We start from the raw sequence: 24,398 nt of genomic DNA, 5'->3' as shown, positions 1-24,398 counted from the left end.
TTGATGCTGTGTTTTTAGCTTTAGAGAGAGCAGCTTTCACCTGCGCATTTGAGATGTCCGGGAGGCTACACTCGGCTGGGATAGTTATCTCTCTTTTAGGGGGGGAGAGGGGGGTGAAGTTTGCACTGAACCTGTCTGCCAGTATGTTGGCAATGTCTGTGGGTTGAATTCTACTGCCATGACTGTTTCAGAGCTTGGCATGGATCCCGCTGCTCGTATGTCCTCAGAGGTCTCGCAGATGTCTATTTTGGATGTTCAGGGGGAACCACTTCTGATTATCACTGAAGGGCCTGGGGGGGGGGGGTGTCCTCAGATTCTGGTAATGGAGGAAGTCCTGACTACAATTATTGAGTGGAGGCTGATGTAGGAGCCTTCTACATTTCGTAAGGCAGATGTGTCCCCTTAATAAGAAACAAAAGACCAAACCTGTTGCTTCTCTTCCTAAGGACCCTCAAAGTCAATGGCAGAATTTTACAGTGGGCTTACTCAATGCTCTTATGGCCTTGAAGTCTTCTCAGGAGATCTCTGTCCCGCCTCCTCTTTGGTTACCTTCCCCTCTCAAGAGATCTAGGATTCAGGATTCCTCAGAGGAAGATGAGGATTCATATGAGGAGTCCTTGGTCTATTCTACCCAGATTCCTTCTCCTATGGAGTATGGCTCTGAGAAAGAGGAGTCTACTAGTCTTGAATCCCCTTTTGAGGAGATTTCTTTTGGGGATACCCACACTGTAAAAGTAGCAGACTCCAAATCCAGCTCCAGACAAGTGACAAGTGGAGTACCTCAGGGTTCAGTCCTGGGACCGCTCTTGTTTGGCATCTACTTCTCTGAAGTACAAGTCAACACTAAGGGACTCTGGATAACAAAGTTTGCAGATGACTGCAAACTGGGAGCCATTATTGAATCCCCAAATGATGTGGATACTCTACAAAAGGGCCTTACAGAAACAGATGCTTGGTGCCAGAGCCATGGGCTCAAGCTCAATGCCAAGAAATGTATAGTTATCCCCTTTGGGAAAAAACTTGTATCCGTAAATTACCATATAGGTGGCAGTACACTAAACTCCGAAAATTTGATAAGAGACATAGGGACACAGGTGGACAGTAGTCTCACCTTCGATAACCACATCGCAGCAACAGTCAGGAAATCCTTCTATGTGGCACACCTCATCACTAAGGGCTTTTCATCCAGAAAAAAGGTCATTGTCCCACTGTACTCATCCCTCATTAGACCCATTACAGAATACAATGCCCCGTTTGGTATGTACCTCTCAAGACATCTGCAACAATTGGAAAGGCCACAGAAATACCTCACTAAAAGAATCACAGGCCTAAAGCAGATGCCCTACGCTGACCGCCTTAAAAAACTCCAGCTATTCTCTGTCGCATATCGTCGACTCAGAGGCGATCTTTGCTTAACATACAAGGCCATGTCAAACCCAGAGCTGTTGGACATGCTACACTTAAAGAAATCCCAATCCCTCAGAGCCACATGCTCCAGGGACCTAAACCTTGTCATCACAATAAACAAAACATGCTGGAGGGATAGGTTCCTGTCCCAGAGACTCCCCAGACTCTGAAATAGATTGCCCATACATGTCAAGCAGAGTGCCTCTTTGGCCCTCTTCAAAAGGAACCTTGACGATTGGATGGGAGAAAGGAAATTCACCCCGGGGATCACGTCAGTCGCCCTGCTAGACAGGGGTCCAGGGAAGTAAATAGTGTTGGAAGAAATAGCCAGGGAATTGTTATGGCTAGGCTTGTATAGGCCCTAGGGCTGATAGCCTAGTACCAACCTATGAACCATTGCCAGGATGATGGAGTTCTTTAAATGGGATTTTTTCCAAGTGTCTTAACTGCAGAGGAGATATCAAGAGCTCCTTCAAATGTAGTCTCCCAAACCCTCTGCTGTTCCTCCTATTTTGGCTGCTTTATTAGATGCTTTCTTTTCTGCTTCTCAGGCTCCAGACTCTCAACCCCCTGCTGCTAAGAAACCAGACTGGTTTTACTAAGTGCCTGATGACTGCAAATTCCTTTACAAGTGTCCAACTGCTGACCCTTCGATGGTCTGTGTGACATCCGGTAAGCCTGCTAAATTACTGCCCCCTTCCTTCTGATAAGGACACCAGGACTATGGAAAGGCTGGGTAAAAGGGTTTATACTTCAGCCACCCTAGCCTTTTGGGCTGTTAATTATCAGACTCCTGTAACCAGGTATGTTGTGGCACTCCTTCCCCACGCTTGTCAGGTTATTTCTGACCTTCAGAATTCTGAGGGTAAGGCTTCTGCCTTGTCTCTGTTAGAGACTTCTTCCCAGGTAGCTCACCATTCCATTAAATGTAGTTATGGTGCAGCAGATGCTTCTTCCCTGGCTGCTGCTTCTGACTCTGTGTTGGGGAGATATTCCTGGTGTCGGCTTCAACCTCTGCCTGATGATATTTAGGCTAAATTGATGGAGGCTCCTCTGGACAATTTGTTTGGTGCTGCTGCAACTGATTTGTTCAAGTCCCTGCAGGAGAAAGGCAAGGAGTTACAGGATCCAAAACATATTTTTGTTTCACCAGTGCCTAAGTTTCAGAGAAACTATCCTATTGTACCAGCTTTTGTTAGAAGGCAGTCTCGTCCTCCTAAAGGCAAGAAGGGTTGTAGGAGGTTCTCCCACTAAGTCTACTCGGACCCTTCCTGCTCAGAAGACGTCATTTTCTGATAAACCAGGTGCTGTCTGACCACCTGATTTTTCCCAGCCACATTCCTCTTTCTCCTTCTTTCTCAGTCTCCTTTTGTTTAGTTAAACAAAACCCAAGATTCTTGGGTTCTTTCCATCATTCGCCAAGGGTGTTTTATGGTTTGGAGATCTCTTTCCCCTTCATGGGCTTTCCTCAGCCACCTCAAGAACAGTTGATCCTTTTTCCAGAGGTGCTTCAGGATCTTTTGACTCGGGGAAACTATTCAAGAGGTTCTAGCTGCTCAAAGGGGGAAGGGGTTTTATTCCAAAATGTTTTTGGTCCTCAGAAAAGAGGGCACTTGGAGACCCATTCTGGTTACTTCCTTTTGAATGTTATCCCTTCAGACTTTGTTCCCTTTGCTGCTTTCTCAGGCTTTTATGGTTTCTGTGTATCTCAAGGATGCTTAGCTCCATATCCCTATTCATCCCCTTTTCAGGAAGTTTTTATTTTTCTCTTTGCTTCCTGGGGTTTTCAGTTCTGTGCTTTGCCCTTTGTCCTCTCTATTGCCCCAAGGGTATTCGCCAAATGCCTAGCTCCTGTGATTGCTTTTTGCAGGATTCGGGGGTCAAAGTATTTCCTTACTTGGACAACCTCTCATTTCAGGCATCCTCTCCAGGGATCATCTTACAAAGTCTTCATTTTCCCATTTCCCTTCTGCAAAGCCTGGGGTTCATAATAAACTTCAAAAAGTTTTTTCTGATTCCTTCTCAGGACCATGTTTTTCTGGGGTGCAGGATTCAGATCGCGTCTGCCGGCATCTCTGCCTCCTCCCAAGGTCTTGACCCTCATTTCCTTCTTTCAAACTCTTCTTGCTGTAGCCTCTGTTACAGCCAGAGAGTTTCTGAGAGCATTGGAGTTCATGGCATCCACCATCCCTATGCTCCCTCTGTCCAAACTCTGCATGAGAAAGTTTCATTGGTTTCTGAAGTTAGTTTGGCGTCAACATGCGCATCCCCTTGAATTTGTAGTTCCTCTTCTTCCTTGTCTAAAGAAGGAACTTCACTGGTGGATTCAGCAGTTGTCTCAAAACGCAAGGTTCATCTCCCTCTTCTCTCTCAGGAGCTGTTCACAGACGCCTCAGACGTGGGATGCGTAGCAGCTTTTGGCTCCCTAAAGATACATGGGGTGTGGTCGCCTCTTCAACAGAAAAGAGAGCATCAGTGTCAAAAAGATGAGAGCTCTTCTGCTGGCACTTCAGGTTTTTCATCCTCTTTTCTGCCCAAGACCTCTCAAGGTATTTACAGACAATACCACTTTTTCTTCCCCTCCCCACAATCTGCCAGTTAGAAGGTGCTTCACACATTGAATGTGCATAGCCAACTCAGATTTTATTTGGATAATAAGATTATTAAGAAGTCTGATCAGCTGTTTGTTTCTTTTCAACCTAGGTCCCTAGGGTTAGCTGTATCCAAGTAAATTATTTCTTCTTGGATCTCTAAAACTATTTCCTTTTGTGATTCTTTTCATGGTAAGACCCTTCTTTTTCCTGTTAAGGCTCATACTACCAGAGCTGTGGCTTCTTCTGGTGCTTTTTTCAAGGGTTTGTATGCTAACTCTGTTCTTGAGGGAGCTACCTGGACTTCTGTGCATACATTTACCAAACACTACAAGTTTGATGGAATCTCCAGAGCTACAGCTGGTTTTGCTAGGGCCATGTTTCATGGCTTCTTAGAGGTCTGTACTGGTCCTTCCTCCTCCCAAGGTTCTTTCTGAACTTTGGCACTCTAATTAATCTAATTAATACTGCAACAGTGATGTGGAGGGACATAGTACAGTTGTGTAAAATCTTACAACTGTAGATTCCATTCTCTTCACTGTTGCAGTATTCACTTCCTCATTCAGCCCACGGTCCATTTCAGTTCTGGATGTGCTGATTACCTCTGTTTTCCACTGGCATTCCTACTAGGACTCTCAATTCTGAAGATGGTACGTCTGGATGTCACCTTTATGCCCTACTCTATGTGAGGAGCCATACGTGTGACATATGGTGTACCTACTTTAAAGCAACCCAAAGGCTTTGGTATACTGGCCATACGTCAGGCCACCCTTGGCAGGGGATCCCTAATGTAATAAATGCTCCAACAGTGAAATGGAAGGAGATTTTTTACACACACACGCGCGCACACACAGACACACAGACACGCAGACACACAGACACGCAGACACAGACAGACACACACACACACACACACACACACACATTGCACCTGTAAAGTGAAGGACATCTACCATTATGGTAAGATTTTACACAAATGTTAGATGTATAGATTTGTATCCACACACCCTTGAAAAGATCTTAGCTTCATAACTTAAAGCACCTGCAGTCAGTATTGATTTATAAGAAAGTGTTGTACCATATAATAACTTTTCTGCCTTAATATTTTAGGGGATTTGCAGCTGCACCTGCAGGCTATGTTTACCCTACTGCGGCCAGAGGACAACATTCGATTGGTAAGTTCTGATGCAGCATTTTCCATGCCAGCCTTTTTTGTTTTAACTTGTTATGCAGAATCTCCAGTATATGGTAGTGAAATGCATTTGTTGTTGTTTTGCAGTATCTTCCTGATAAACTGTTAAGTCTGATATGCTTCTCACAGAAACTATTTTTTTTTGTTGTGTTGCAGTGTTGAGTGCTGTTGCAGGACAAAACATTGTGATTTACTGCATACAGTTACTGATGTTTAGCTGCCTGCCAGTTTTGTCGATATCTTGCAGAAAATGTCATTATGCTGCTGTTAACTCCAGGTTTCTTGGATTGAACTTAATCATGGCCATGAAGGAACAGAGTTTCAGGAAAGAGTCTTAAATCATATTCCGGGGTATTTCATAAAGGCATTTCCAAATACATTTAGTAGGTTGACTGGACACTTTTAAGTTGGCCATAGGTGTGTGTGTGCTTGTGAATGTGTGTTGTGGAAGAACAACCGTGTCAGTGTTAGCCACCCAGCAGTATGAGTTTTTGCTAAGATATGGGTTTTTATTTTACTAGTCCTTTTTAGAATAGCCATTGTACACTGGAGATTTTACAATGGGATATCTTTTTAAGCAGTATATAATTAGATATGTTTTATAATGGGATATTGTGTGATATTTCAGGCTGTGGACTTCAGATACTGAAATACCAAATATCATCAAAAGGAACTTTTCTGTCGTTGTTCTGTGTGTGAAATTTAACCCACATGCACTCATTCATGCAAGTAGTTTTGCTGCCTGTACCTCTAACATATTCTTATGCCTAACATCACTGTGATTCGATAAGAATATTTACCACACCCCAAGCATTAGTAACTTCTTTCTCAGAGTTCTGTGTAATTGAAATTCCAAGCCTCATTAAACTTTAAAATTTGTATTGAAAAGCTCTGTTGGGATGGTGAGTAGTAACAGATAATCGGACATTGCATTCAGGGCAGTTTTCCTTTATACCATCCCATAAATGGTCTTGAGGTGTACACTGAGTGATTTCTTCCATATTTGATAGTGGTTTTCTCACCCTTATAACATTTGGTAACAAAATTCTTGATAGGCATTGGAGGTCTTGCTGTTTAGCAGTCCTTTTGTGTATGTGTGCGCGTGTCTGTGTGCATATGTTCATTCATTTAACCAAGTAGTTGGGCTAGTCATTGGACCATTTTTAGCCATGACATGGATGCAGTTGCACATGTACAAATAACATTTTGAAGGATAAAGTAATATTTTACAGTAACAAAACAAATTGCACAGTAAGTGTAGTTATAATGACATAGACAGTATTTGACCAGCCAACATTTTAAACAAACTTCCTTTCACTCTGTCTCTATTAAAGCATGAGGGCATGCAGAGTGCTGATATAAAATTATTTTTTTTTTTTGTTTTTGCCATAAACCTATTTCAAAAAGCATGTTTCAGTCCAAACCTGGAGAAATTCCCTTTTACAGGTTATTATGCTTCTTTATTTACTGCAGCATCCGTTGTGTTATCTTTTTGTAGTTTTTTTTTCATTGCTGTTTTGCACTGCCTAAATTTTGATACTGCTGCTGAAGGATACCTAATAATGTTCTTCATGATGGCATCTTAGCTGCTTTGTAGCAAAGTTGCAGTAGTAGAAACTTGGAATGCTTAAGGTAACCTGTCTTACCAATTTTGAATAGTATTAGGCAGGTAATCAGAAAATGAATGAACAAATGCATATTAAGTGATGGATTTTAAAGGCCTCTTTCTCCAGAAGGCAGAAGTATTAAAAACTGTGCAGGACATACCTCCCTTGAGGAAATGAGAGTGAGTACGTTTTTATTCTTGTGACAGTGTAGAGGCATTGTGGGTGTCCTCAAAGAAGTCATTAGGGAGTAAAATGAAAACAAGAACTTAAACCTGTAAGTGTGCAGTTGCAGATCTGGAGTATTAAAGCAGTGTGGAGACAGGTTGAGGTTGGTCACTGTGTGTCAAATTGACTGTATCAGCTTGTCAGTGTACTTGCTCTTAGGTAAGTTACATTCAACAAATATATTAGGAAAGAAAAGGCCAGGGATTGGCAAGCTTGGTAATTGAAAATGTAACATTCTCTAACTGTAATGTAAGTACAGTGTGAAACAACATGCTGGAGTGCCAAGTCATAGATCTGAATTGCTAAGTTTTGTTTAGGTGGCGAGGCAGATATGGGCCTCAAGTCTGAGAAGGATAGGTAAAGAGAAGATGTTTGCCACACTTCACTTGTAAAGCATGCTGTCAGTGAAAATCTGTCTAGCAATATAGTGAGCTTGAATTGAAAATGTTTAGCTAAAGACCAAGATATGTAATGACTGTACACGTTCTAATACATTTGAAGTCCCAGTAGGTGTACATTTAAGCAGAAGATGCCTGTGATTATTATGAAGGTCAATATAAAGACAGCATATGAAGTATGATTGTTACAATTCAGGGTTAAGCAATGAGTTGTGCTAAAATCTTCAGAAAGGTGCAAGTTTTGTAAATTCTATTGGCTTTATGTCCTGTGAGAATTTTTTGACATTTTACTGGAACACAAGATTCCTCACAATTGCTGTGTAGTGGAATTGCACTGTAATGTACTTAAAAACTGTACTTTTAATATTAAAATTGAGATCAGTACCAGGAAAAATCTGTTAGGAATGCAGGGAGGGAAAAGCTTATGTCAAGTGTCATTTTCAAGGCTGTGAAAACTCCACTTCACTTGTACCTATGGAACATAGAAATCAGACTAAAGGAGGTCAGTGCCTTTTTTTTTTCTTCCTGAAGATGCCTGCTGCATTCACTGTTGTTTCTAAAGGGAAGAGTACATCAGGATGTCAAAAGTGATCATTATCCCCTCTTAAGGAAACGTAGGTGATGGCAGCTGCCATTGGTAATGTCATTGCCAACTGCAGTGAAAATCCACCTTTTCTTAATTGCAGTATAAGTGGAAAGATTTAACTGTATTTATGAACCGAGTGGTTCTTTAGATTGGATGATGAGAGTAGCAGAGTGACAGTGATGTCACTCACCAGTCTAGAGAGTCCTCTAATAGGAAAGCTGAAATGGGTCAGTGGAGCGAGAAGTTTGGAATTTTTGATGGGGAAGACAGGATAGAAGTCCTGTGAGCTGGGAGATGTATTTTGATCTGTTGATGGATTTTAATTTTGTCTTTTATGTTTGAGATAGGTTAAATGTTTGCCTAGTATTTTAATGAGTATGTCCGTCTCTGTCAGCTAATGGTTCTATGGAGTGCAAGGATAAATGTATTGTGAAGTGTGATGGGTGGAAATTGCAGCAAAAGCTTCTCTCCCTCCTTTCCAAACTTTTTCTAGTATAGATTTGTTTTCAGTGTTTAAAATGTGAACTTTACAGAGAATTCTTAAGTAATGGTCCCATAATCAAATTGGTTTTGTTTATGTTCTGATGTTTGTGGTGGTCTAAGTACAGTGCAAAGATGCATTATTTTGGTGTTTGTTCTTTGGCTAGAATACATGAATAGTGCGTGTGTTTGAGAAGCAGGAGGATCCCTGTTGACATTTAGTAGTAACTGCATGCTTTTTGGTAGATTTAGGAGCCATGGGTCTTGAATTTTTTAAGGGTGGGGGAAGGAATGGAGGCAGGTGGACTATGGCTCTGAGATCATTCCCAGTATTTGTTGGCTGAGTTAGAGGCCCCCAGCTAAAGCAGGCTATCATGGAGCAACTATATTCACCAAAGCCATAATGTGACAAGAAGACAACCTTGAGTGGTGTGTCATAGCTAGGTACTAGGCTATTGGACCAAGGGCCTAAGTAAGCCCTAGCCAACAAGGTTCCCTGGAATACGCCACCCAAGAAAGTAAATTTCCTGTGCCCCTGTCGAGCAGAGCCACAGAAGTGATTCCTGGGGTGTATTTCCTATTTGCCATCCACTCATCAAGATTTTGCTTGAAGAGTGCTAATGAGGAACTTTGCTTGACCTAGATGGGTAGCTTGTTCCAGAGTATAGGAAGTATCTGGGGCAAGAATCTATCCCTCCAGCATGTCCTGTTTATTGTGGTGACAAGGTTTAGGTCCATAGATCGTGTAGCTCGGAGGAATTGGGATTTCTTGTGGGAGGAGAGGCTATATTCTGCCCTTCTGAGCAGGGAATTTCTGGTTAAAGGCTTATTGTGCCTGCTTATTTGATCTGTTTCTTTCTGAAATTTGTGCACCTTGTCTGCTCTAGCCCAGAAGTTAGTAGTTTATTGGCCATTTTGGGCTAATTTCTATCTCTTTCATTTCCCTGCTATAAAAACTGCATTTGCGCGGTTTTGCGTGCCGGGCAGTGGCGGTTAGCTAGGGTTAAACTATTCCTGGCTCCACGAAGTCTGCTCTTTAATTTTTCCCTAGGAAATAGACAGACTTTAAACTTAAGCACTCAAGCCATTCATTTCACAGCCCAGCACTTGCTCAAAACTCATAGCAAGCACTAATTAACCCTAGCACTAGACCCCCTATATTGTGCAGAAGGGCAAGGCTCTCTATTCGTTACTACCAGCTAATCAGTAAAACAGCTCACTTTACCTATGCAGGCATGTCCAAAGGGCAGTTTCAGGTGTACGCTCCAGTTCACCTGGTGAATCTGGGCATTTTGAGGCAATGTTACAACTGCCTCATGTACACAGACAACCCACTCCTCCTACCACCAAACACTAATATATGCGAGAGATGCAATTATACAGCCAAACTGGAGGCAAAGCTCTCTCAACCCAAGATTGGAACGAACAGTCAAGAGGAGAAGGAAAATACTTGCAACACACCACCAGTCTCACATAGATCTACTAAACCAACACCGGCAAATAACACACATAAATACAGAAAAACATACTCGGAGGCTCTAAATAAAAATCTGAAAAAAAAACAACAGAGACCTCCAAAGCAGACACCCAAGCAACCTCCTCACCCCATCACAAACCATGAAACACATACTTCGCATAGTCAGTGTGCCACGCAGTCACAGCCCTTAAGGCAAAATAACATACCCAACACACTAGTAATAGACGACTCCATAGTCATGCACACTGATGTCCCACTAACTAGGCTGGACAAGGAGAAGGTTACAGTTAGCTGCCTGTCAGGCGCCAGGATCTGCCACATAACACAAGTACTCCGGTCACTCAAGAACAAGTACAAATACGACTCTGTCATTGTCCATGTTGGTGTGAATGACCTGAGACATACCTCCCTGGACTACATGAAAAGAGACATGGAAGAGTGCTCTGATCACATAGCCCAGGCCGGTATGACCCTGACCCTGAGTAGCATCCTGCCCTCACCAAGAATGATGCCACAGTGTAAAGAAAAAATTATCAATTTCAACAATTGGCTAAGTTTCTGGTGTCATTTAAAGGGGATCTAGTATCTGTCCACCTGGGATGACATGCTCAATAAGCCACGTTGCTTCGCAAGAGATGGCTTGCAACTGTCACCCTTAGGCTTTCAAATACTGGCCAAGGCTTTTGCCGCCCCCATAGTGCCTTTTTTAGGCAAGGCTCAAAAGACAAACCCACCACCGTAAATAGCATAAATAGCCCAAGTAACCAAAAACTGAGGGTAATGCTACTCAACGCCAGAAGTCTAAACCTCAAAATGCATGCACTCGAGGCACTCCTCAGTATGGAGAACATCAATATCTGTGCAGTAACAGAAACCTGGTTTAAGGCTGCAGAGAGCACCCCAGCACTACAAGGCTATAACTCGTACCATACTTTTTTGCCACAGAACCCGGACTGAAACACAAGGTGGAGGTGTATCTATATTCATCAAGGATACCCACACCTCCAGGTTAGTGGCACAGCACAGTGCCTCAGAGATCATCCATGTGCAACTAACAATGGGCAAAACTGCAATTCAAATTGTAGCTTGCTACAGATCACCCACCTTGACCCAGGACCCCCATTCCGCATTTCTGGAGACACTGGAAAATATGAAGGTCCTACCAAATGCCCTAATATTGGGTGATTTCAATTACCCAAACATTAACTGGAGAACTACTCAAGTACTAACTCCTTTGTCCAACACTTCCTAGAATTTATAAACTCGAACGCCCTGGATCAACTGGTCAACACCCCCACCTGAGGTGACAGCATATTGGACCTGGTCATCACCAACATGGGCGACTGGTGTTCTACACCGGAGGTTAAACCCTTGCTGGTTAGATCAGACCATAGACTAATCACTCTGGATATCCACATTCCGCCCCCACCCCCAATCAATGAAACAACCGTGAAAAACTTTTCAAAAGCAAACTTCACGTTACTTAAGACCGAGGTGGAAAGGTTCACAGCCCCCATGCTAAAGGACAACGCTGTCCAAGCTGCTGCATCCCTTACAAAGGCACTCTATGAGCTCCTGCAAGAATGCATGGATCATGCTATCCCAAGCAAAACCAAGACTCACTCCTCCAAGAAAAGGAAACCAGTCTGGTGGACCCCTGCCATAAACAAGCTATACAATAGAAGGAGGAAACTAGTACAGAAAAGAGTAAAATCCCAAGAAGAAAAGACATCTCTGATCAGTATCGAAACTACGATCCCTCATAAAATCATCCAAGGCTAGCTTCGAAAGAAGAATTGCTAAGGACTCCAAAGATAACCACAAAGCTTTCTTTAGCTATGGCAAGAACCTGAGTGAAAACTCTAAGATCTGCTCTGAGTTAGTGCAGAATGGCACAAAATACACTGAACCGACTGATATTGCCAACATTCTGGCAGACAGGTTTAGTGCAAACTTCACCCCCTAAAGGGCCCATAACCATACCAGAAGAATGTAGTGCCCTGGCAATCACTGACACACATGTTAAAACAGCCCTATCCAAATCCAAAAATACAGCTTCAGTGGGACCAGACGGTGTCCCAAGCTGTGTCTTACACGAGCTCTAAAATGAACTAACCCCTCACCTAAACACACTGTTTAAACTCAGACTCTCTACAGGCGACATACCCACAGAGTGGTGCACAGCAACAGTTAATCCCACTCCACAAAGGTGGAGCTACAACGGACCCCGGGAACTATCGCCCTATAAGCCTGACTAGCCTGGTCTGCAAGGCTATGGAGTGCATCATCAAGGAATTCATTAACAGAGACATTGGGAACCTTCAAACATTGGACCCTACCCAGTTTGGCTTTGTTAAAGGCAGATCATGCCTCCTAAACCTGGTGGACTTCTTTGAGACAGTTACCAAGGCTTTAGGACGTCCACACAGCCTACCTAGACCTTGCAGAGGCTTTCGACACCATTCCCCATTCTGGTATTATAGACAAGCTCACCAGCCTGAACATAAAACCCCTACGTCACAAGATGGGTTGTCAATTGGCTCACGGACACGGTGAGAGTTGCAGGCTGTAGGTCCGACTGTAAACCAGTTGCAAGTGGCATCCCCCAGGGCTCAGTCCTGGGACCCCTCCTGTTAGGTATGTACTTCTCAGAGGTACAGGCAAGCACAGAAGGACTATTGCTGACCATGTTCAGAGACGACTGCAAACTGGGGGCCATAATTGACTCTCCAGCTGATACAGACATCCTCCAGAAGGGTCTCACTGAGACGGATACCTGGTGTCAAAATCATGGCCTCAAGCTAAATGCCAAAAAGTGCATAATCATCCCCTTTGGAAAAAACAAAGTACCCACGAACTACCACATACGTGGTAGTCCCCTAAATACAGAAAATGTAATAAGGGATCTGGGGACCCAAGTAGATAGTAATCTCTCCTTTGATAATCATATTGCCAAGGTGATTATAAAATCCTTCTGTGTGACCCACCTAATCACAAAAGGGTTCGCATCTAGAACAAAAGAGGTTATTGTGCCCCTCTGCTCATCACTCATTAGACCCATCATAGAGTACAACGCCCCATTTGGGATGTACCTTACAAGACACCTGCAACTGCTGGAAAGACCACAGAAGTACCTCACCAAGAGGATTACTGGCCTCAAACATATGCCCTATGCAGCCCGACTGAAGAAACTCCAGCTGTATTCTGTTGCATACCGCTTACTCAGAGGTGATCTCTGCCTGACATACAAGGCCATGTCCAACCCAGAATTGATGGACATGGTCCACCTAAAAAAAAAAAAAAAAAAAAAAAAAAAATTCCCCAAGAGCCACACGCTCTATGGTTGTGAGGTTTAGATCCCTAAATAGGACGTGCTGGAGGGATAGATTCCTGTCCCAGAGACTCCCCATGCTTTGGAACAGGATTCCAGTCTACATTAGGCAGAGCCCCTCACTAAAATTCTTCAAGAGAAACCTTGACGAGTGGATGGGAAACAGAAAATTTACCCCGGGGATCACTGCAGTGGCTCTGCTGGACAGAGGCACAGGGAACTAATGACTCTGCTGGACTGTGGCACAGGGAACTAAGCTAAGGGGTCGGCGAAAGCCAACACATTCTGGCTAGGCTTATAGATGCCCTCGGGCAGATAGCCTAGTACTTACATATGAACCTATGACCCTATTAAGGTGTAGCATGTCCAACAGCTCTGGGTTTAACATAGCTTTATATGTTAGGTAGAGATCTCCTCGGAGTAGGCGATATGCTACAGAGTAAAGCAAGAGTTTTTTGAGACGGTCAGTGTAGGGCATCTGTTTGAGGCCCGTAATCCTCTTTGTGAGGTACTTCTGTGGCCTTTCCAGCTGCTGCAGATGTCTTGTGAGATGCATTCCAAATGGGGCGTTGTACTCTGTAATGGGTCTAATGAGTGCTGAGTATAGGGGAACAATTACCTCTTTTTTTTTTCCTGGATGAGAACCCTTTTGTGATGAAGTGTGCCACATAGAAGAATTTCCTGACTACTGTGGCAATGTGATTATCAAAGGAGAGACTGCTGTCCACCTGGGTCCCAAGGTCTCTTATCACACATTCGGCATTAAGTAGACTGCCATTTATGTGGTAGTTCATGAGTACAGAGTTTTTACCAAAGGGGATGACAATGCACTTTTTGGCATTGAGCTTGAGGCCATGCCTCTGACACCAGGCATCTGTCTCAGTGAGGCCCTTCTGTAGGATGTCCACTCTACTATGGCTCCTAGTTTGCAGTCATCTGCGAACTTCGTTAGCCTGTGGTCCCAGGACTGAACCCTGTGGTACTCCACTTGTCACTGGTTTGAAGTCAGATTTGGAGTCTGCAACATTTACAGTGTGGGTTCTGAGAGTGAGCCAGTTGGCAACCCATCTTGTGACATAGGGATTTATACCTAGTTTAGTGAGTTTAACTATAATTCCAGAATGGGGGATGGTGTCGAAAACCTTGGCGAGGTCAAGATAGGCTATGTGTTGCAGAGCTTTTTGCTGGTTTGGGTTTTTTCTGAATGGGTGACCGAATAATAACTTTTTATAGTTTGTATAGTTCTCTGATTTGAAATCATAATAGTTTAAAATAGTAGTGTTTTTTCACATACACATTTTTTGACTGTGATCAAGTACAGAGATGCATTCTGTTTACGGGAGGTGACTGGATTCTGACTAATAAACCTAGCCACACCACTCTCTTGCAGGTTGCCTCCCTGATGGTCTAAGCAACCATCCGACAACCTTCCTTCTACGACAATGCACCCATAATCCCAAAGGTGCAGTCTATCATTTTATTAGAAAGAAAAAGAACTTTAACCCCATCGATTTCATAGTAGAACTAAAACATTGCAATTGGGCACACCTGAAATACCTGGAACTAAATGAGGCAGTTACTTATGTTAATAACACTTTCTTAAATGTGCAGATCTTTACACCCCTCCAAGAACCATAAGAACCAGGTCTAATCCCACTCCATGGCTTACCAAAGAAACCAAAGCCCTCCTCAAAGCTGGAGATAAAGCATGGGATCACTGGAAAACTGAAGTCCTCAGCTGCAAAACAGAAATATCAGGAGCTTAAGAATAAAGTTAAGAAACTAGTAAAACTTGACAAAATTCATTACTACTCCAGTCTTCAAATCAAACAAAATAGCCCTCAAAAATTTTGGGCAGCCATTAACAAAGTACTACTACCAGGAAAAACTGGTACCCCCCTCTCCCACCTCAGTAAATAACTCTGACAGCACACCCACTCAATTTAATAAATTCTTTACTGAAACAATACTGACCCTAGTCAACCAACAGAAAAATCAACACACATGTCCTTCCTCTGAACCCATCACTACTCCCATAAGGAATAGCTCCTTCAAATTCCAGTCAGTCTCTGTAGATACGATAAAAAGTACCTCAAAAAACTTAAGCCCACTACTCTGTCTGCTGACAAATTACCAGGGGAATTCTTAAAAATTGCTGCCGATGCAGTGGCCTACCCTATAGCCATTCTAATTAACAGATCCCTCTCAGAAGCCACCGTCCCAGAGATATGGAAAATATCTCACATAATCCTCCTACATAAAGGAGGTAACTCCACAGAGCTTACAAACTACCGACCAATAGCAATTCTATCCCTTCTAGCAAAAATCCTTGAAAAGTGCGTACACTTCCAAATGATTCACTACTTGCACACCCGCAGGCTCTTATCAAACACCCAGCACGGCTTCCGACACTTCCATAGTACCACCATTCCCTTATTGTCCTTCTCCAGTACAGTAAACTCTCATAGAAATGCTGGTAAATTTGTTTCTGCCACTTTTCTTGACCTCTGAGACCTTCAATATGGTTAGATATGACATTCTTATCAAAGAACTATCCGAATTAGGACTCTCTCTTCCTGCCGTAGTCTGGTTCCAGAGCTATTTAGCTGTCCGTCAGCAAGCAGTCTTGTGGAAACAAGAACTCTTCCCCCCTTCTCCCAGTTAATCTTGGTGTTCCTCAGGGTTCTACTAGGCCCTCTGCTGTTCACCCTCTATACCAATAAGCTTCATTCCTCCACTCCCAAAGCATCTGTCATCTAATACGCTGATGGTTCTACGTTAATTTGTGCAGCTTCCTCACTACAGCAACTTCACGCATTAATTCAGGAATCTTTCCTCTCTCTAGCAACATGGCTATCCAATATCCAGCTCATCCTAAACCCTGCTAAAACCAACCTACTACTCTCTAAACCCACTAGATCCACCTCATCAACTTCTACCTTTAATATCATGTCCTGTAACAAAACTACTCTCTCTCCCACAGAGTACACCAGACTCCTGAGCATTGAGACTGATAATCTAAGATTTGATATTCATATTTCCCAGGTAATCAAGAAAGTTCACAAAAAACTAGGTACCCTCTATAGAAGTAGACAATTCCTTACCCAACAAACAAAAGCTACTATATCTCACACTCACCTTATTTCTAGCCTCCTCTTTACCTCACCTATTCTCACCAACCTTAGAAAAGCAGACCTAGCTAAGCTTGACTCCTGCTGTAACAAAATAGCTAGATTTGCTTCTGACTCCCCATTTAGATCTCACCACTACTCATCCTTGAAGCTGCTCAACTGGCTGGAACTTCATCAACTCCTGCACTACAACCAACTCTCTCTGGCCCATAAAATTTTATATCAGCTAGAAAAAAAAAACCTGCATTGCAAAGCCTACTTCACCTCCACACTAATAACAGAACTCTGTTCCAGTAACAAACTTATCACAGTAACTAAGTCAAATAATACAGCAGGTGATGCCCTCTTTTTCTAACTCTGTATCCAAAATATGGAATGCTCTACCCTGTAACATAACTACTGTGACATCCTTCATACAGTTCAAAAAAGCATTAAAACTGCATCTCACTAATAACTGGCTGTGCTCTTGCACTTCACCAGGCTAGAACCCTACACCACGTGAACTATCTCACACCTCGAGGAACAGATAGGTCTATATTATATTACTGTAGAAGTACATACAATATAATAAAATAGATTGTTATGGTTTGGACCCCAATAACCTTTAAAAAGTTTTTGGTGTACACATGACTCCCTCCAGCAATCATTGAGGTCATTATATGTATATCTCTTTAGACTAATGAAACTATTACTGTAAGATTTTTGTTTTCACTAATTGTGACTGGTGTGTATGAATGTACTGCTATTAATTAAGACTCATTGCATTTTGTATCTAAATATACTTTGTAGTTTTTTGTTACATGTTATTGATATGTGTGGAGCATTTCCCCCCAGGCCTCCACTGAAAATGGACCTGTGTCCAGTGGAGTATCCCAGTTAACAAATGTAAAATAAATAAAATAAAGTGCAAGGATTGTGAAATTTATTATTTTTAAAAGAGATGTACAGGAACCCATGCTTAACTGTAGCGTGTTTTTCCCATTGGTGTAGGATCACTTTTTGCCTCCTGCTGGCCATTTTTTTCTTAATGTAGGACGAAGATGGTATGGTGAGGGTGGGTCATAGTAAAGCAAGGTAATTTTCAGTATTTCTGTTTGTGTTGTCTTTGTAGGCTGTGAGATTAGAAAGCACTTACCTAAACCGCACACGTTACATGGTTGTCGTCTCAACAAATGGCCGTCAAGACACTGAAGAGAGTGTCGTTCTGGGAATGGATTTTTCTACAAAAGACAGGTATGAAAAAAAATGGTAGGGTATTTGCAGTAAGCAAGGACTGTTCAGACTTTTTCTGTGCAAAACTTTGATACATTCATTGAATGTCACTCTCCTGTACACCTTTTTGCCTGTACACATTTTAATAGCACAAGTTCTGCATTAGCTTCTGAAATTTCGTATGTGAGAGTGAGCAATCGTACAACAGTATTGTAAAACTCTACTGAAGGTAGAACTGCACGTGCAGACTTTGAATGGAATGTTGATGCATCGTCAGTCACCTGGCTGTTGGAGGAGCCTTGCTTGAAGGAGTGAAGGCTGGTGAGAACAAGAGTGCTCTCTGATGGTAGACTCATTCTGGAGGAGCTGATCCTTGCCTTGATATTTTCAATTTAGTGATCTACTGTAGTGTGATGAAAGGAAGAACAGGTAGTTTTAAATTTCCAGGTGACATTACTTTGTCCTAACTAGAAAATGAAAGTGTCTGAAGACAAATGAAGCTGTTATCAGAGTTGAATAGATGTCCCATAGTTGGATGTTTATGCAGACAAAAACTTATCCATAACATTCATTTCATGCTCCCAAATCCTAACACCACCAAGAAACATACTGTTATTGGGAGACATTCACCCTAAACCAGGGCCTTGTGTTACAGCAATAAATAATCCTTCCTATCCCATTAAAAAAAAAACTCAGCAAAGTTTGACTCCCAGACTTAAAATATTAAGTCTAAATGCATATAGCCTTTGTAGCAGATTCTTAGATCAGCATATTTGGTAATCTTGTACTGTCCTGACATTATGATTACAGAGATGGGACTAAAACCTAATATGCAGTAGAAGGAAGTTGCCTGTCTATGTTATAGCATCATCAGGTGAAATCATACAACAAAGTGAGTATGAAGTGATGCTTTCCTATTCCAAAACCACCAGTAGGAATTTTCCTATTATAATCCTATGCCAAGCTTCAGTAAAACGTCAACAAAAATGATCTTTCTTAGAGTTAATGCAAGTAAAAGGACATTGTGGGTTTCTACATATTTCCTAAATTTAGCAACATTAACATAGCAGAAAGTATTGTTTCATGAATCTTATCCACCATAAAGCATGAAACAGTAATTAACATAAACCGGTCCATCTCGCTAACACCCATGACATAAATATTAATCTGTTCATATTTACTCAACTTGTAAAGATCCTACAAGATATGACAAACTTCCAAAAAGGCAAGGAACCTGGACTGCATAATAACTATGTATCCAAAAAAAATCTATTTATTTGTTTGTTTATATCAGCAGCGGGAATCCTTCCTAACACCATAAGTGACCATCACTCAACCTAAAGAAGCTGTCACAAAACCCTTAATGTACATTTCAGCACTCTGAGTCTTGCATTTAAAGCATAAACTCCCTAACACTCTTAGCTACGCACATCTAAAAACAGCTTTGAGTGCTACATTAGCCAGTATTGGTTCCACCCATTGCCAACCTACTTCAGTAGTATACCCCTGTTAGATTTCCAATATTCAAGGTTTGGTACTTAACCCTAACTCTCAAAGCTTAAAATAAAAATGGCAAGGCCCTTTTCTCCATAAGCATATCTAAATATTGGATTGATACTGTAGTAAAACACAACTACCTTTCACATTTTCAGAATAAACGTGGAAAAAGTCACCTTAATAACTCTTGCTTGTCGACACCAGGATAAAGTCAGCCCTCTAATAATATAACTCTGAGTAGTCGTTATTGCCACATGTATGCTAAACTAACTGTGATAGGAGATTGCAGGAGGCTGGTTCTTTTAGCTTTCAGACTCTACAAATGCTGTTAGTTATATGTACCTTCCTAGACTAAGCCTCAGTCCTAGACACTGTCAACATTCTGTATGACCGTACTCTCCATTACAGATGTACTTGTTAAAAGTATAATGTACTGCTTTTCAGTTTCCATAATGAAATAACCTTCTGTATCGAGATCACTATTGTAAACATCCTCTTGTTTCTGTAAATAAAACAGTATCATGCTACTGATTCTCAAGTTTGATCATTATCCAGATGCCTTTTTCAAGCAGTGCAGTTTTCTCTGTAAACGGATATCCGTCATGTACCTTTGTCTCTAACCCTGCTAAATGCCAATATTCAGACAGTGTAAAAATGCTGGCTAATGCCAGTTTCATGTTTTTCACCATGCTATAACACAGTTGCTACTGAATGCTACACGTATGTATTGATTGTTTCCTCATCTGTATAAAAATTGCTATTAAATTTTGAATGTTTGTATTGCTTTCTTCAATGTAATTTCTGTAACTTTTCTCACCGCGTCCATTCTGAGTATGTTGCACTCTGCTACGTTATCATAGAGAATTTCTGGTCTTCTGTTCTAACATAAGGTTTATGAACTTGCTGCTGTACTAAATTTTGCATGTAAAGGAGGCATTTAATGGCTGTGTCACACCTCTAGCAGCTTATACATATTCTTAGATTCCGTAATGTTTTTCTGAGGAATTAAGTCAGAGTATAAGTTAAACAAAGAATATCTTGTGGACAGTGAATGCTGTTAAAATAAGTGCAAACAGCAGTGTGTTCAGTAAAATTTTTTTACAGTAACATGTTGGTGCAGTCACATTCTTTACATCAGTGCTGCACTATATTACAATCCAAAAAAAATTTTAGAATGTTTTTCTTTCATATACTTAATTTTTCATATCTTGGAAACTGTGTAGCCTAAACATGTAGCCTTGGCTTCTTAAGTTGGCCATCATCAGTGGTAAGCTCTAATACAGTGTAGAAAACCACTGGGAAAGGCCCTTTCTAGTTTATAGACAGGCTCACTGCAGTACTTCTACATGATCAGTCGAATCACTGTGGTGAGCTTTCTTCTCAGCTGTACTAAATGCGAATGAGGCATTCTGGTGAGTGACCTCTGCTAATTAGCCATGTGCTACCCCTTAGAAATGCCTATTGTAGGTGATTTACACATTCAAGTGATTTGCTCGGGTGCATAAGTTAGCATGGCCAAAATGTAAGTTTTCACCCATTAGCACTTCACAGGTAAGTGTCAGGGAGTTTTGTGTTCAGGTAGTGGTGTACTTGTCTCCAGCGGTATGAGTGGTCTTGGGTGAGTGAGTGTTTGCCTGCGTAGCTGCAGTAGAGGATTTAGAGGATAGGAAGAGTAGGTGTGTGTGTGTGTGTGTGTGTGTGTGTGTGTGTGTGTGTGTGTGTGTGTGTGTGTGTGTGTGTGTGTGTGTGTGGACCAGAGCCGCTGTGGTGCAGCGATAGCATTGTTGCCTCACAGCAAGAGGTTATCCCGTTCAATTCTCGGCTGGAGTGCGGGGAGTGCCTTCTGTGTGGAGTCCGCATGTCCTTCCCACGGTTGGGTGGGTGTTCAAAAGACATGCATAAATGGGCGTGCCTTTGTTGAAGGTTGAACGTCGAGCTGGTACCGCGGCGTTCGTCAAAATCTACTGCCAATCATTAGCGGACCGGAGTTCCGCTGTGGCGACCCCTAACTCGGAAAAGCCGAAAGACAACAACCACCTGTCAATTGCACAGATTTTCACAGAATATCTAGGATTTTTGCCTCATATTTTTTGTCTGTTCCTCATAAAACTTTTTTTTTGTGGTGCAGTGGTAGCATTGTTGCCTCACAGCAAGAGGTTCTTCCATTCAGTTTCTCGGCTTGGGTTAGGAGTGCCTTCTGTGTGGAGTCTGCATGTCCTCCCCACGGTCAAGTGAGCGTTCGAAAGACATGCGTTGAATGGGCGTGCCTTCGTTGAAGGTTGGGCATCGGGCTGGCAACTTGATGCCATAAAAACCAACTGCCAATCATTAGTGGACCGGAGTTCCGCTGTGGCGACCCCTAACCGGGAAAAGCCGAAAGACAAACCACAAACTGGGATGATCTAAGGATTCAAGTCACTAAATAATGACATGCATTCAAGTTTCAGACTTTATATCCTTCAGAAAATGCATTCTAACGCAATTTATGTTATAGAAACTTTCTAAGTTCATAAGAGCAATATTTAAAATGTGGCACTGTTTTTGGGCCTTTGTCTCCCCCCCCCCCCCCCCAGTTATGTCAGGCTTTGTCCAGATTTCTTGCACTAAGAGGTTGAGAGGTGTAATATGGACGAATGGGTGATTGGGTGAGTATGTTCAAGAAGTGTGATCCTGTGAGTGATGTGATTGTATTATATGTGGGACTGTCTGTGGGCTTGTGGATGTCGGAATGGCTACCATATCTCTCAACTCTCCAGGACTAATGAGCATAGCCTGCAGTGCTGGGGAAGGAACATTAGACACTAACGTCACTTTCTAAATACTACTCTTTTAAGTCATGTGAAAAATTAATAGAGCAACATGTTTTGCTTCACAAAGCATTTTCTGAACAAAAAGAAATATGAAACACTGTCTGGCATTGTTAACTGACTATAATCTTTTGTGGTTTACGAGGAATAGGGCAATTATAAGAGACAAATCCGGGACATTCTGCAAAATTGGGGACAATTGAGGTGTGTGTGTGTGTGTGTGTGTGTGTGTGTGTGTGTGTGTGTGTGTGTGTGTGCGCGCGCGCACTGCGAGAGAGAGTGAGTAGATGAGGGTGGGTGCCTTTGCCACTGAGATGCATGGGCCAGCAGTGCTGGTTAGCATTAGTGGTGTCACTACACAATTCACAGATATGCATATTAGCCAATAACAAGGTCTTTCGTCATTACAGTTAATCATGTCTCTGAATTGCATTTCCCATGGTCGTATAAATGCCCCCATGTAGTGCAGCAGTTTAAATGGGCACAGGAAAAGTTGTCCGAATCCCAGCTTTAGTGTCAGTAGCATGTTTTTGTTCAGGAAACTTGAACTTTTACATGATGGCATGACATTTCTTTCTTATTGCTTTTTGGTGAAATAATTACAGAAATATAACAAATTATGCTTATCCGCATGATAGTAACAGTATAAATAACACTCGGTGTCTTGCAAACTGTACAGCTTACAGAACAATGAGCGGCAGTTTTTTCCAACACATTTAAGGTTTCACCTTATGTTTTTGTTGTTAGTCAGTGTTTTGGAAATGCTAATAATGCATATGGAAGTATTGCATACCTTCACAATTACTTGCAATTGCTAAATGTCTCTAGTGTAGTACTTTATACACAGACAGTAGGAGTGCATTTTTTTGTCTTTTACTGACACGTCTCAGTGTGTCCAACTATAACATGTAGCTCACCCATTTATGAAAATATACACCTAAATGTAAAAATATCAACAATATGTCACTAATACTGATTGATGTCTCCTACAGCAGTATATCATTGATGCACAATTTTAATGTTGTTTTACTTCTAACATATTGCCTTTAAGGAATTCATCCCTATAAACATCACATAAAGAGCATTGGGAAGTATATAGGAAAGTGTATAACTGTGAATGAGTTATTACCAAAAATCTGTAACCAGGAACAAAACTAAATAAAAGCATACTGCTTGTTGAGGCCGAGTTTGTATATAATGTCTTGTTTGGTCAACTACTTACAGCAAACACAGGCGTTTATGCTTGGTGGCTAATTTAGAGTAAAGCAGGATTCAACCTTGTGCCCTTTTTTCAGGGATAAAAATAAATGTTTGACGCAAGAAAAAACTAACCATTTCATTGCTAGCTGACCTCTGTGCAAGTGATTAAAGGAGTAGTAATTTAGTTTTGATTTTTAAACCTGTAATCAAAGTTTCTAACATGCATCAGTGAGATCTCCATTGCTTCACATTCACAGGTTTGTTTAATGTAATGAATATTTTCTTACTAGAGTGCTCTTAGTTGTAAAATGCAGCTCAGCGAGGTGTGTGACAGTGTCCATAATCTTTCTAGTGCCTTGATGTCTTTGATCCTCCCCAGCAAAACCAAAAAAGTTTTCACAAAGTAACTTTTAAATCATCATGGTAAAAGGAGTCTGCTGCACTCAGCCTTGGTTGCATGCTATATTTAGCAGCTATATGCTGTAGATGGACTGGCTGGCAAACTACCTGGAGTATTTATAAGTAGGTTAGAGGTGTTGCTAAGGGTTCTTGCCGTGATTAGCAGTTGATGAAAGGAAACACTAAAAATAGTCTTCAAACCCCAGGGAAGTTGTCTAGAAAAAAAAAAGTTTCCGTCAGCTCATCTTCTGTAGTCAACAGAGGTTATTTATGCATGTCTTTGTGTCACACCAGTAGCCCTTACAACCCTGAATCTTTAGTGCTTGCGACATAGGTTAGCATTTTTATATGTAGTTCCTGTACTCTGATGTAGTCATTTTCCTTTCAGTGAGCAATTATGCTGCCCTGTTGTGGTAACTGCCATAGAGACAAGCAGGGTAAAGCTGCTAAAAGCAGATGCTCGTTAGTGCTTTAGTGTGAAATATGGTTCAATTTTCAGGTGTTTGTGTGTTATGTAACTACATGTTTTATGTATGCAAGTTTATATATGCATGTGTGTGCGTAATATATGGAGAGATATGGGTGGAGAGAGAAAGAGAGAGAGTATATACATGCACACACCTGTATGGTATTTCAGCATCTTTATGTTTTTAGTACTGTACAAAGCAGTGAGCTTAAGTTGCTGATAATGGAGACGGGTTTGAATTTAAATGCATGTCTCTCCACATCATATGTCGACTGAACTTTCTGAAGATGTAATTTGTTTTACCTTTGCCTGTTTAACAGGGACAGTGGTCCTATGCTATGGTGTTGGCTCTTTCATTTTCTTTACTCACTCACTCACTGGGTCATGTGTTA

The 24,398-nt window shown here is 41.7% G+C and overlaps 1 protein-coding gene across 3 annotated transcripts in view; it reads left to right on the top strand.

The window, feature by feature from the left end:
* Nucleotides 1–24,398, top strand: part of SSH2 (slingshot protein phosphatase 2) — a 1,225,984-nt gene that overhangs the window by 1,118,512 nt on the left and 83,074 nt on the right. For all 3 annotated transcript variants that reach the window (XM_044054469.1, XM_044054467.1, XM_044054468.1), the window contains 2 exons: nucleotides 5,109–5,173; nucleotides 17,537–17,658. In XM_044054469.1, coding sequence (XP_043910404.1) covers nucleotides 5,109–5,173; nucleotides 17,537–17,658 — 187 coding nt within the window. The remainder of the gene's footprint in view (nucleotides 1–5,108; nucleotides 5,174–17,536; nucleotides 17,659–24,398) is intronic.

This window comes from Protopterus annectens, chromosome 13.part0 (assembly GCF_019279795.1).
Source record: "Protopterus annectens isolate FY-2018-M chromosome 13.part0, PAN1.0, whole genome shotgun sequence".
Classification (NCBI taxonomy): Eukaryota; Metazoa; Chordata; order Ceratodontiformes; family Protopteridae; genus Protopterus; species Protopterus annectens.
This window is presented reverse-complemented; position numbering and strand designations above follow the sequence as displayed.